Raw genomic sequence first — 15,241 nt, 5'->3', positions numbered from 1 at the left:
TGGATTTAATTTGACTCATTATGGATTTGATTTGATCAACCCCAATAGGGTTATAGGATAATCCCAAAAGGATCGAATAATTAGTCCCAGTTGAATTAGGATTTGGGTTTGACCCAATTCCTAATTAAACTAGAATATATGAATTCCTATTTGGATTAGGAATCCTCATTTTCTTGGATGCACCAAATTCTAATTGGATTAGGATTAAAAAATTGAGATTGACTCAAGCACTAAGAAAGAGTTCAATAGGACTAGGACTCCTCCATTTAGGAGACATCTAATCTAAATTAATTGGGCTCCAAATCAGATTTGGATTTCTATTTATTTGAGTCTAATCTGGTCCTAATATGATTAAGATTAATTGGTATTTTAATTGGATTTAAAACAGTAATTTAAACAAGAGTCTCATGATCACGAAATTCCTTGATTCCATGCACAAAAAGGAGTCCGAAGTTGAACTGAATTTGTGCGCCCAATAGATCCACGCCCTAAACCAGTTTAATGTCACTTTTTCCTCCCCTTATTAGCATGTAAGGAGTAAGAAATCCCTGGTTACCGTGTAAAATTTTAGGCAAAATTATGGTTGGAGTTGACGTCACAAAAATTCAAGAATCCTACTTGTTTGGACTCTTGATTCCTATCCAATTTCAAACTCTCTTTTGGCCTATAAAAACCCAGCATATGGGATGGTTTTTTGGAGATAATCACCAGGTCCTCATGTCCCAAAGGAGAGGAGTTCGCGTGGAGAAAAGCAAGGGGAGAGGTCACGATGAAGAGGTCCAAGGCGTGAGGTATGTTTGATCTCCATATCCCTTTTTTCTTACACAACCAAAAGTTGGTTGTTTGGACAATCTCTTCTCTCCCTCTTGTCTATGTTTAGACATAGATGTCTCCTCTTTTCTTGTCCAAAAGTTGGACAAAATTCTTACATCTCTATTGTAGAGATTTGGTGCATGGATTTTAGGAAGAAAAGAGAAGAAAGGTTCTTCTCATGATCTCTAGTGTAGAGATCAAGATCCTCCTACATCTTCTTGTTCTTTAAGAGTGTCATAGGAGAAAAAAAAATTTTCAACCGTCAAGATGCGATCTCTGCAAGGAAGCTAGCACCTCGGTGAGATCAAAAGGCTTCTGATCAGATCAGAGTCTCGTGTGGATATCCATAGAGGCCGGATGCTTGTGGGGCTATAAGGGATCTTTGAAGGACATCCATGATCATTAGTTCGTGTTGAAGATTGTTTCATATCCAGATATGTTTTAAATTTATTTTTCTCTATTTGATTTCTATATCTGAATCTTATCTCACATATGATGATTCTGTTATGGTTTGAAGATTTGATCTTATGCATGCTTTGATTAAATTAGATTTAATTTGAAAAATTTTTAAATTCTACTGCGTACTTGTTTTGAAGAATTATGCGTGTATGAAACCATAAAACTCCAACAGTGGTATCAGAGCCACGTCATATGCATGTGATTAGGATTTAGATTGGAAATCTATAGAGAAAAGTTTCAGATCTGAAAGGTTTTGATATTGTTCTGACATAAGGTTGTCCAGGCATAATCTGTTATGCTGAATAGTTGTCCTAAAACGATGTTAAAATTTTTAATTAGATTGGATTTTTAGATCTGATTTTTACAGCATATATGTGATATATGTTTTGTTATTTAGATCTGAAAAGAGTTTCAAAATCTGTTTTGATTCATGTATATGATATATGAAAGTATGTTTAGGGCTGAAATTTATTTCTATGACTTGAACTTGTTTATGTATATGATATATATTTGTATGCATGATCTGAAATTATTTCGAGATCAAAATTTACTTTTCATGCAAAGAATTTAGATCTAAAAATTTTGATTTAAGATATGAAATTAGTGTTTGTGCATGAAGGATTAGTCATGGGTAGATCAAATTAGGTCATATAATTTGATTATATCAAAAAAATTTCTGATTTGATTATATTGGGTTTGAATTGATTTATCAGTTGATCGAATCGAATCAAGTATTGATTAGGATGAGATCAATAAGGCCTAAGATCATACAATTATTGTTGATCGAATCGATTGATACCCATATGTAGAATTAATTAAACCTAAGGATCTAATTTCACTCTGTGACTCGAGTCTAATTCACCTAAGCTAATCTATTCGGATCAATTGTCCAATTGATGTCTAAGGTAAGTAATTGAAAGGTGGTTATTTAATTGGTTTTGTTCGCTTATCTGGCTAATTTATTGGTGTCTAAGGAAAGCAACGGAGGGATCTCCACCAATCTCCACTTACTTGGTCAATTTTGTAGATTGAGTCTCAAATATGATTGCTTGGTGGTTTGATTTAGCCCATACTAATTACATCGGTCATGTGATGACTGATTAGATGACACCTAAATCCAAATCTCTCCACAAAATATTAAGTCCAAGATCTTCCACCATTGTAGATGTGCGGACGTGCTACCGGCATTGATTGTTCTCGATTGGTCATAGTGATTCAGTTGTATCGGGAACACGCAACCACTTTATTAGCAAAGAGTTGCTCTGAGGTAAAGATGGGGTTGGGCCCAATAACTGTTAGGTGAAGGACCCAATGACGGCTTTGCATCTGCTTGTAAACGGTGGGTCTGGCTTAATTAAGGAGTATGGGCAACAACTGTTAGATGAGCCCACATGACTTAGAGATCAAGTGGCTGCAACATGCTTAGAAAAGCATCTGGACAAAGAGTTGTCCATACATCGGTGTTTATTCGTGTTACCAATAATTGTTAGATGAGGTGCACGACATCGGTGGGACCGCAGCACTCACTAAAAATTCAATTATCGCGTCAGGATTTTCGTTTCTCCATCCGAAGAGTGTGGGAGATCTGATAAAATAGTGAGTCTTTTTGCATCTAAAAGTCTCTAGAGCAAATTACAAAATAAGTACAAACATCCAATTAGAATCTTTACTCTCTCCTGTTCATTGTGTCAGTTTCTAATCCTCTAGCTTGAATCCTAGATATCAATCGATTAACCAAAATCAATTACATAGACTGGCTCACAAATCTAAGAATAGTTCTTAGTTAAAAAATTAAGCAGTGTTCTTTACCAGGTTATTCTAATGTTAACAATCCGTCCAACCCATAGTCAACGAGCTATACTTGATGAGTGGATCGACAATGACAATAAAGATAAGTGCTATGCATGAGCACATATTTACTGCCTACGACACATTGATTCATCTGCAAATGTTGTGGGGTGATCAGAGTTGCACAGTGCATATGATGTGATGGACAGTCAGTCTATGATTATTATTTGATAATGATCAAGGACATTAAGCAACCTAAAAAGGCTCGACATGATCATACACAAAAAATTGCTTGTGGATTTGATCCTGCAATCTTTGATTAGTTTATATGGATAGTTTATGGTAAACTACCATATAAAAGACTATCATGGCACTATCTGAATTTGTCAAAGTATTGATAACAAAGAAACCTTGAAAGAGTTCAGAGGTAAATACCTGGAGAGCCTAAAGAAGCAAAGACACACCTAGAGTAGGTATGTCAATATTGCTCAATACTATCCTTATGATTTTCTCTTCTCCCAATTGAGCTGTGGACTCTAGTGTAGAATCGATGGGAAGGTAGAGGGCTGAGGAAGTAACCCTTGAATTGGCTATAGGGCAACAGTTGCTGCTGCGGCCATGGGTATCTATCTTTTGCGATCATCGTTTGGATTTAGTTCTTAGAGACAGTTTCTATCATTTGCATGGTGATGCATCTGTGAACTTAAGCAAGTAGTGAATGCCATTGGATCTATAACATCCAGAATTGAGATAAAATTTAAAGTATATGTGGAACCTATGGCTAAGTCATATTGGAGAAGAAATGATTAACAAACTGGAGAAATATAAGCTTTTGGGCTCATTGACTATTGAGTCAAATCTAGTTTGTGTATCATCTCTTTGAGGAAATATGACCAAGCTACTCTTGTGGAACAAGAAGAAAAGAATCACTGAGATACTTATCCTTGTACACATTTGATGTGTGTAGCTCATGTGATGTGCTAATCAAGGAGTTGTCTCTACTTTATATATGAGATACAAATCTGAAATTTTAAAAGATTCAAAGAATTCAGATGTAAGTAGAGAAACAAATCGAAAAATTTCTAAAGGTACTTCGATCGGATCGAGGATGCAATATCATTGAAAAATTTTTTTCGGTTAGCTCATAATATGGCATGGTTTCATATTGGACTACTCTTAGTACATCTCAGCTCAACGAGATAAGAAGAGTTAAGGGACTATATAAGTTATGGTCTGGTCCATAATGAACTTCACTGATTTATTTATGTTTCTTTAGGGACATGCTTTATTTCTATGAAATTGGATTCTCTCTAAATCTGTTCCTACCACACCATATGAGATATGGCATGGTGAGAACTGCATCTTGATTATTCTGAGATTCAAGGATGTCCAGTCTGTGTCTAGGACAGCAGGTGGATATGTTAGAGGATAGGTCTATAAAGCTCATCCTAAAAGAGTTTGGGATACTACTTTCTGATGGGATTACAATATGATTGTGATCCGACATGCTATCTTCTTGGAAAATTGTTTGATCAGGATGAAGCAGTGGGAGAAAAGTTATGCTCGAAGAGAACGTCTCTAAAGAGCAAGGAGCCTTGAGACCTTAAGAACCTATTTATCATCATGAGTCAGTAGACGTATATTCCTTTTCCACCTCGTATGCATAGTAGGATCTCCAATCCTCTCGAAAGATATTTGGGTATGCTTAACAGAGAATGTAGAGAAAGTCATTTCTCATGGGAGATGGGGAGCATAGAGATGACCCCAGAATCTACAACGAGGCGATGTGAGACATCAACTCTAAGAAAGGGATGTGAAATAGCTTTCCTGAGTAGAGATCTTTTGAAGATTTCTTTATGGAGTAGCCTATGGATTTCACTTCTTAGAGATCACAAAGTCTATAAAAATCTTGGAGTTGGAACTTTTATATGATCAAATTGTTTGATCAGAAAAGAGGAATTATGGGTTTCAAAAAGATTAGTAGGAGTGTCCAAAATTGGCATCGATTAAAATATGGTTGAATATAAATTTCTCCATAAAAGATATAAAACAAGTGTCCTAAAGATCTATAATGATAAATGCAATTGGATGCTTGTGTTTTCACAGATAAAGTACAGAGAGTAGATGCTGAAAGGGCTCAGCATAGAAATCTCAAAGAGGGATCTGCTACCCTCTCGGGCATAAATATATGTCATATAATGTACTTGAACTGATATAGTTATTACTGTGATTGTCACAAGTAGATATCAGTTGTATCCAGGCGGAGAGCGCTGGATTGTTATGAAAACGTCCTTAAGCTCTCAAGAAGAACTAAGGATATGCTCTTAATTTGAAGAAGGATCAAAACTAGGAGTGGGAGGATACAAGAATTCAGATTTTATGTCTGACATTGATGGTAGAATGTCTACATGATAAGATGTGTTCCTATGTCGATATTTTGAAAGGATACCAAATAATCGATCGATAGAAGCTGAGTATACTGTAGATATGTAGAATGCATTCTGGTTCTAATGTTAGTTGCAGAATTGGTTGTCTTGTCATCGGATGCCGTGACACTATACTGCAAGGACAATGGCACCATAGCCCTTGCTAAAGAGCCTAGGTCTCACCGGATATCTAAGCACATAGAACAGCAGAACATGCGACTATCTCGAGTAGAAATACATAGAGGTGCAGAGAGTAAACTCCACATGTGATGTGGTTGACTCACTGGTAAGTCATTTAGCTAGCCTAAAACTAAAGCATGTCTTGTGAAGATGGAGCTTGGTACATGGCGATTGGCTTTAGTGTAAGTGAGAGATTGTTGGATGTATGTCCTAGAAGCCAATCTTGACTGACATATTTCATATCTCTAGAACATGATTTTGTACTTATTGAGCAGTTATATTATCATTCATGTTTATGTGTCCATGAATCATCCAAGGGATTAACAAGATGATGACACATTCTAAAAGAGTTAAGAATTTAAGACATGTATCATTGATGGTTAATTTCTAAATTGCTCATAGTCATAGGATTATTATGGAGATGGTGATTGATTCGGATAGATCAGTGCACTGATCGCTTCCTTCGGACAGATGGGTCTCGAGTTTGCAGTGTAAAGATACTGGAGAGAGAATGTAGATGGTTGTTAGAGAACAACTAGCACTGAGCGTGACTAACACGAGAAGTCACATAGATGTCTGCTTACTCGTTAGTGACTTTCTCGATGCTGCAGTTGTATGACTGGTCTTTCGATTTGAGATGGCACTACTGCTCGCAGTGAAGTTGCTGGAGTTTGACTAACACATCAACATGGGTCTCAATGAGTCTTTGTAGTGGATGTTGGCGACAGTTGGTCCACTGTAGGAGTGGGATGTGCATCAAGATGGGATCTATCGATCCTAGCAGAATGGAGTAGTCTTATAGGATTTAAGAGGCTAAGTCTTTAAGTCTATGGCCATAGCAATGTGATTGATGGAAAAGAGTTTTCATAGAATCACATATGAACTCAGACTGATTGAATCTATCATATGACCGATGTTGAGATTTGACGATTCATCCATGACCTGCCATCTGGTTGGGACTCACGATAGAGGGACTGTATTATGTATTAATTGCACATAGAGGTTCATCTTTTATTCTATTGGGTTGTCACTATATATTGCTAGGTGTCACTGATGAATTGTGAGACTCATAAGTATCATCTTGATGATCAATGATTCTTGCTAGGCTGAGTTGAAATTATTCCAATTTATTGAAAAGAGTTTCAATGATATTGTGATAGAGATCATAATATATCTCATTACCAGACAGAATAGAACCATGGGATCACACACAAAAGAGACTTTTGACTGATCAGATGATTGAATTACGATTATGAATTGTAACAAGATTTGATTATCAATTTGATTGATAATTGATCTAATGCAAATGTTGCATTATGTAACTTACTAAAGAGTTAGTGAGTTATAGGAGGATTAATTAGTAATAAGATTGCTAATTGGTTTAATTTGATTGAGCAATGGGGCTTGCATCAAGTCCAATTTGATTGGATTTAATTTGACTCATTATGGGTTTGATGTGATCAACCCCAATAGGATTATAGGATAACCCCAAAAGGATCGGATGATTAGTCCCAGTTGAATTAGGATTTGGGTTTGACCCAATTCTTAATTAGACTAGGATATATGAATTTCTTTTTGGACTAGGAATCCATATTTTCTTGGGTGCACTAAATCCTAATTGGATTATAATTAAAAAATTGAGTTTGACTCAAGCACCAAGAAAGAGTGCAATAGGACTAGGACTCCTCCATTTAGGAGACATCTAATCTAAATTAATTGGGCTCCAAATCAGATTTGGATTCCTATTTATTTGAGTCTAATCTGGTCCTAATATGATTAGGATTAATTGATGTTTTAATTGGATTTAAAACAGCAATTTAAACAAGAGTCCCATGATCATGAAATTCCTTGATTTCATGCGCCAAAAGGAGTCCAAAGTTGAACCGAATTTGTGTGCCCAATAGACCCATGCCCCAAACCAGTTTAACGCCACTTTTTCCTCCCCTTATTAGTGTGTAAGGAGTAAGAAACCCCTGGTTACCGTGTAAAATTTTGGGCAAAATTCTGGTTGGAGTTGACGTCACAAAAATTCAAAAATCCTACTTGTTTTGGACTCTTGATTTCTATCCAATTTCAAACTCTCTTTTGGCCTATAAAAACCTAGCATATGGGACGGTTTTTTTGGAGATAATCACCAGGTCCTCACATCCTAAAGGAGAGGAGTTTGTGTGGAGAAAAGCAAGGGGAGAGGACACGGTGAAGAGGCCCAAGGCGTGAGGTATTTTGATCTCCATATCCTTTCTTTCTTACACAACCAAAAGTTGGTTGTTTGAACAATCTCTTCTCTCCCTCTTGTCCATGTTTAGACATGGATGTCTTCTCTTCTTCTTGTCCAAAAGTTGGACAAAATTCCTACATCTCTATTGTAGAGATTTGGTGCATAGATTTTAAGAAGAAAAGAGAAGAAAGGTTCTTCTTATGATCTCTAGTGTAGAGATCAAGATCCTCCTACATCTTCTTGTTCTCTAAGAGTATCCTAAGAGAAAAAAAATTTTCAACCGTCAAGATACGATATCTGCAAGGGAGCTAGCATCCCGGTGAGATCAAAAGGCTTCTGATCAGATCAGAGTCTCGTGTGAATATCCGTAGAGGCTGGATGCTTGTGCGGCTATAAGGGACCTTTGAAGGACATCCATGATCATCAGTTCGTGTTGAAGATTGATCCATGTCCAGATATGTTTTAAATTTATTTTTCTCTATTTGATTTCTATATCTGAATCTTATCTCACATATGATGATCCTGTTATGGTTTGAAGATTTGATCTTATGCATGCTTAGATTAAATTAGATTTAATTTGAAAAATTTTTAAATTCCGCTGCGTACTTGTTTTGAAAAATCATGCGTGCATAAAACCATAAAACTCCAACACTAATTTCCTAAATTTCTAAGATCTAACTTATCAACTCCATGGACTAAATTTTATCTCAATTGAAAAGCTGAGGAGAGGCCCCGCACCAGTCCTCTCCAAACTCGAGTTGCTGCCCACCTAAATTAAATCAATTCGTAAATTAAAGAATTAGGGGAGTGAATAACTTGAAGATTAATCTTTGTTTCAGATTAATCATCAGTGCAAGATGAGTTTGGCTCAACCCAATAGATGGGTAGATTCAAAGGACACAAAGATGTAGAGAGAGTAAGAGGGAGATAGTAGAGGACTTGGTCCATCTTTGAGAAAAAGAGAAAGAGAACAAGTAGACGGGTAGGCCTACTGCCAAAAGAGAAAAAGAAAGAGAGTTGTTCCTTGCTTGGTGAAGGAAAGGATGGTAATGCCATCCTTTATTTGGCTGCAAACCATGAGCAAGGGTTTCATCCCTCTTTAAAACAAAAATTAACAACAAGAAGAAAACAAGAAGTAAGATTTTAAATTTTACTTGAGATGGAAGTGAAGATGGGGATGATGAGCACAGGAAGAAAGGGAGAAGATGAACAATAAGAAGAAAAGAAGAAAAAGAAGAAAGGGAAGAAGAAGAAGAGAGGAACAAAGAAAACATGGGGCAAGAGAGAGAGAGTGTGGGGGGGAAGAGAGAGAGAGATGCATGGGAGAGAACATGATGGAAGGAGGGAGAGAGATGGGAGGAGAGGGAGAGAGTGATGGGGCCAGGAGGGGGGGGGTTTCATCACATGAAACAGGGGATTTGTTTCTGTTGTTTTGGTCCTTATCTGGTGACCGCCTTAATAGGTGGGCCAGGTTAGATGGGCTGACTGGGCCGGATCTCATAGGGTCAATGTATATCAAACTTAACAACCCACCTCATGTGGCGCTTGCACCATGCATGTGGAGGGACCTAAATGACTGAAATGAACCAAGATAGCAAACAGAAAGATGAGAATGAGTCAAGATAATTACTGGGTTAATTGCATAAATAGTTCGCATGGAGAGGATTTGAACTTACGATGAGCTTCAATACCATGTTAACTAATCAATTGACCTCAAAAGCTAAAGTTCATGGGCAAAGAATTGCTTAATAATGAAGTTGAGATTCTGGTATTATGCAAAGTACTAAAGTAATAAAGATTCTATGACAAATATGGAATTTTTAGGGATGATGCACTGTAGCATGTAGTTTATCACATTTAAGTCCATTTACCATGCTACGAACACTACCCTCATCTACCGTGCCATTAGCATCACTGAAAAGATTGTCCTGTCTATCTTGATTCGTGGCAATGATCATGCTATTAGACATCTACAATTATCCTAGACATTTTTGATTAAAAACAGAAATAATTTTCTAGTGAAAAGCAAAAGACCTCTCATGCACATAGGTTGTGCATGGGAAACATTTTTTTAGCCCTGCTTGTCTTTGTTTGTATGACTAGATTTTCTTTAGATTTTATGTTCTTATAGAATCATCGATCTGTTTTTGGATATGGATGGAAAAGTTGTGAGAGGTTATATATAATCTCAACCTATAGTTGGGCTTCTTCTGTTTCGTAAAATTCAAGTCTATTGTACCTCAGGGAATATGTAACGTATGCATCCAAGGTTGCTCAAATTCCTTCATCATGTTCTGTTCAAGGTTTTACGTCTTGGCAGGATGGGGAGCATCCTGATTATCCTATCCCGTTCCCGTAAGAAAATGGGACTAGGATGGATTTGAGACTCCGAAACCCATCCACATAAGGAGAGAAGAAAGTGGAAAGAAGGAAAGGAAGGAGAGATTAGAAAAAGGAAAAAGCAAAAGGAAAGAAGAAAAAATGAAAAAAAAAAAGGAAGGAGAACAAACAAGAAAGAAAAAGGAAAGAAAAGAGAGGAAGGTAGAAGAAAAGAAAGACAAGAAGGAAAGCAAGGAAAAAATGAACAAAATGAAAGCAAGAAAGGAAAGAAGAAGAGGAGAGAGATGAAGGATATCTATCGAGATGCATAATTGGAATTACTGCCATGACAGGATGGGACAGCGGGGTATCTTGTTCTTGGAGAAATTGGGACACCTTCGTCTTATGGGATTTAAAACCTTAGTTCAGTTAATGGTAGCTGTCTACTAGAGCATGCTTGTAATACTTCATACTGGAATCAAGATGTGTGTGCAAGCAAAGATGGCATTACCTCATATTGGAATCGAGATGTATGCCCAAGTAGAGATTGCAGCGGTACATTTTGTACTGCTATAAACTTTGTTTGATATATATGATGTTTAAAAACTATGCTGTTTGTTAAGTTGGTATTGAACTATGTCTTCCAAGTTCAGCATTAGTACTGTACATGACTTTCTAAAGAAGTTTCAGAGATTTTTCAAAATTCTAGAAGCCTTTGGTGATATCTATTACACCTGGTTGAAATATTTTCAATTTTTCATTGTAATGCTATGCTCTTAATTAGATAATAGAAATTTGTTCAACATATATTCACTATTTGCATTTCAATACTAGCAGTTGAGTTTAAATTATTTAATGAAAGCATAGTTTTTTTCAGGAATAACATTCTAATGTTCCATTTTGCAGTGTAACCTTGTCCACATATTGCACAAGGATTCTTGGTCTGGCCGCTTAAAATCCTTCTTTAGTACAATGTGGAGTGCTTTTATTTACATGCTGGAACACTCGTATGTGTCTTCAGCAGGAAGTCTAGTATTGATGATGGCATCATATTCATTTGTTCCTTCAAAATTGTCCAAAAAGAAGCGCGCTATTATAGGGGTCCTTCATATTATTGCACATATGACTGCGGCACTGGTTCTAATGTTGCTGTTAGAGTTGGGAATTGAAATATGTATTCGCAATCATCTTCTAGCAACGTCAGGTAGTTTTTGCTTCTCAGTTTAATTTATGCAAGATAGACATGCACTCCATGATGCTTGGTAGCCTATTTCATATGCTACATTTTACAGCTTACCATCAAATGGATGAAGGATGAAATGTAATTTAACTTCTTGCATTTTGTATAGAAAATTTCGGAAGAAGAGACCATGCATGATCCTTTTTGGCATGTTATGAGCATCTGTTCCTTTTGATGTTTTGGATATTGACAGGAGAATCTTCTCCTTTAATGATACAAGTGGTGCTTTGATTGCAAACCAATGGAGCATGATCCTTTTCGGCATATTATGAGCATCTGTTCCTTTTGATGTTTTGGATATTGACTGGAGAATCTTCTCCTCTAATGATACAAGTGGTGCTTTGATTGCAAACCAATGGAGTCTTTTGATGCTAAAGACCATAAGTAGTTTTCAGCAGTTGTTCAAAAAGGGACTACTGTTGGGATATCCAAAACCCTGTAAATAGCAATTAATCAGCTGTCCAAGATGCTATGTGTTAAAAAGAAGCTCAAGGACCGTGAATTTGTTGATGCCTATTGGTAATTCTTTGCTATCCTTTGAGTCAAATGACGGAAAGGAGACTGAAATATCTTTTTAAAAAATTTACAATTAATTGAAGATTTGAATAATCAAACATTTGACACTAATCCTCTAATCTCATATATTCATTCTATTAGTTTTTAAATGAATCCCTAAAAAGAAAAAGCATAATTAAATGACTTGTACTATATAATTGCCACAATTATTTGAAGTCTGAAATTCTGAATGGTTCAGAGAAGTGTTGACCAATATCTGTAAAGGGTCCTTGTTGCATTATGTGAGCCTATATACAAATTGACCTGGTATAATAGTCCCACATTGGAAAAATTATCCATTTTCTGAATGATCTGTATTCATAATTCAAGTGACTAATCCTTTGGCCAGATGTGGAGGCTACAACAAGGAAAGATCAGCCAGCCTCGCAATTCAACTTTTTGATCTTTTGATCAGAAGAAGATGCTGTGTCTAGGGTAATCAATTTGAAACACTCAAGTTGATGCCCATGAAGTGGAAATTAACAAGAATATAAGGCAAGCTAGCAACTTTGCGACACATGGTGTTTTGAGCATAGGTTAATCATGATATTAGTGCACATCTCAGGAAGCTTTTTCCAATTCCTGCATATGCTTTGTAAGATCAGTTGATGTATGGAAGATATTATATTCTAATGTGTTTTGTTGAAAGCATCATGTACTATATATCATTCCTCCAAAATCTGAGGGGCATATGCGATTTTGTTACCTGTACAATTTTGTCCAGCTCAAAACATCCGCATTGGATGCATATCAGGCACATGATAGTTATGAAGTTTTATAGTTGCCACCTTAAATATTGGTAGAGAGTTGAACTCTTTCAACAATGTATGACCCTCCATTTTCATGTTAGAAGTATCGGTTCTTTTAAGTAATTGACCAAGGATGCAAGTACTGAAATAACTCTACCAGTTATTATTTTACTTTTTATCCTTGAATTAATTAGGAAGTTTGAATGAGAAAGATCTATATTGAATGAGCTTAACAAACAATATCTTAATGTTCTTTTAGTGTTTAAACAAAAAATAAAAAATAAAAAATAAAGGTTACATATAATCTAGTTGAAATAATAATTTATCCTACAAATCCCTGCATTTTACTTATTCCCAATTGCCGAGTCAGGCACTTGAATACATCCGAGCTCAATTCTCATATCTGTGACTGTGCAACACTGATATGTGGTGATAGTAAATCATTGACTATCGTTTGACTTATTTTGATGACCAAGATTCATCTAATCGCTTAAATAGCTTTATCAGGTCAAAGAAGCATCTATGACTTATTGGAACAATTGAGGATTTGATTGCTTGAGATGGAAATGCTACAGTTTTGAACTTGGTAACAGATGAAGTGGGATGAAACATTTTTCTTTGTTGATGTTAGCTGATGGAGCATACAAAATGCTGTCAAATTTTACCAAGAATATGTGATGTTGACATTTACTTTAAAAATATTATGTTTTGTAGCTTTCAATGACCTAGTTAGAGAGGAGATTTTGACAGGTTGTTTTAATTTTTTGTGTTCTTTATTCATAAAATAGTAGAACTATGAGAAATTAGAAAATAATAAAAGGGACACATCAAAAGAAGATCAATGTCTTTCGAATCAGCTATTATGATGAGAACTCTCTGAGTGCATATCCACTCCTCAAGTTCCACACCACTGTGAGTCCCACGTGTACTCTTGCTATATTTTACAAACTGCCCCTCTTTCAATGAGTGTGACTCTGGTCCTCTTTATTCTGCCCCATTTTTTCCCCTTCCTTTTTCATTCATAATACTCCACATGCATTGCACGAGCCAAGCGCTCGTGTGTATAAAGTACCCAATTGGAGGACAGTTCTCATTAAGGCTGTGTTAGACGACCTGTTACTTCATGCACCTTTGGTTTGTTCATATCTTGGGGTGATAATGTAATCTTTGTTAGTCCAAATATAGTAAACATATTTCACTTGGATATTTAAAATCTTTGAGTCCTGATATTCTTAGACAGTTGGACACAAGACATGTCATGATACTCAAGATATGGAGTGTCTTGCTTATTAGCCAGCAGTATTGGCATGCGTGACATGCATTTTTTGTGTGTTCTGTCAAGGGATGCTCTAGTCCATGTGATGGTACTAAATTTCAACATTTAAAGTATTAAAACATATAATGTGTCCTGTCACTCTTGGTGAAGTGCCAAAGCTTGAATATACATGACTTAAGGAAAAGTACCATTAATTAGTCAATTTTGATTTTTGTATATGTAGTTATTTCATATAAATATTGAATGAATGATTCCCTTTTTGGGGGCATATTGGAGGTTGTGAGTGCAAGGCACTTTGTGATTTTGGGTTCTTGACACATGCCAAACTTCTAGGTAACAATGCAGGAAGTATGCGCTTGAAAACCCATGCTTCAATATTGCAATTTATCTAGTAAATTAGTTTTCACAACTCACAAGTTCTCTGCTCTCTTTAGATGATGCATTTATCTACTGATGTATTCTATCACTCTTGACTTATGTGGTTTCCAACTATTGATGTGTTATTCTTTGGTGATGCTTATCTACAATTGATCAACTTATCTTGTACTTTTTGAATATTTAAACATCTATCTATATTAGGTTACCATACACTCTATGAATGGTACCGATATATGGAAAGCGAGCACTTCCCAGATCCAACTGGACTCCGTGTTCGCATGGAACGATGGACATTTGGACTCTATCCTGCATGCATAAAGTACCTCATGTCTGCCTTTGATGTTCCAGAGGTATTTCTTCTTCTTTTCTATGCATCAGAAATTTCTTCCCTTTTTCTTTTCCTCTTGTAAAAAGCTGCAAGTTTTCAGGTCATGGCTGTTACCAGAAATAACATCTGCAAGAACGGAATGGAGTCCCTTTCTCGTGGCGGTGCTATCATCTACTATGGTTCTGTCTTTCTTTATTTCTGGGTTTTCTCCACTCCTGTTGTATCTTTGATTTTTGGGAGCTATCTATATATTTGCATCAATTGGTTTCACATACACTTTGATGAAGCCTTCTCTTCACTCCGCATTGCAAATTACAAAGCATTTACCCGTTTCCATATCGCTGTGAGCGGTGATCTTGAAGTCTTCACCCTTGCAGTTGACAAGGTTAGTCTGGCTTACAGAATTAGAAAATCAAGAATATATTGACAAGGCATGATTATAAATTGGATTATCAATCAGAAATCAATAACTTTTTAATTTTTCGGGAGATTCTGAAAATTATAAGATAATG

General features: G+C 36.2%; 1 protein-coding gene across 1 annotated transcript in view; it reads left to right on the top strand.

The window, feature by feature from the left end:
• The window catches only part of LOC105056370 (uncharacterized), a 29,604-nt gene that overhangs the window by 12,888 nt on the left and 1,475 nt on the right, over nt 1-15,241 (top strand). The window contains exons 13-15 of the mRNA XM_010938544.4: nt 11,110-11,407; nt 14,603-14,751; nt 14,830-15,114. Of these exons, the coding sequence (XP_010936846.1) occupies nt 11,110-11,407; nt 14,603-14,751; nt 14,830-15,114 (732 nt within the window). The remainder of the gene's footprint in view (nt 1-11,109; nt 11,408-14,602; nt 14,752-14,829; nt 15,115-15,241) is intronic.

Source organism: Elaeis guineensis, chromosome 2 (genome assembly GCF_000442705.2).
Source record: "Elaeis guineensis isolate ETL-2024a chromosome 2, EG11, whole genome shotgun sequence".
NCBI lineage: Eukaryota > Viridiplantae > Streptophyta > Magnoliopsida > Arecales > Arecaceae > Elaeis > Elaeis guineensis.
This window is presented reverse-complemented; position numbering and strand designations above follow the sequence as displayed.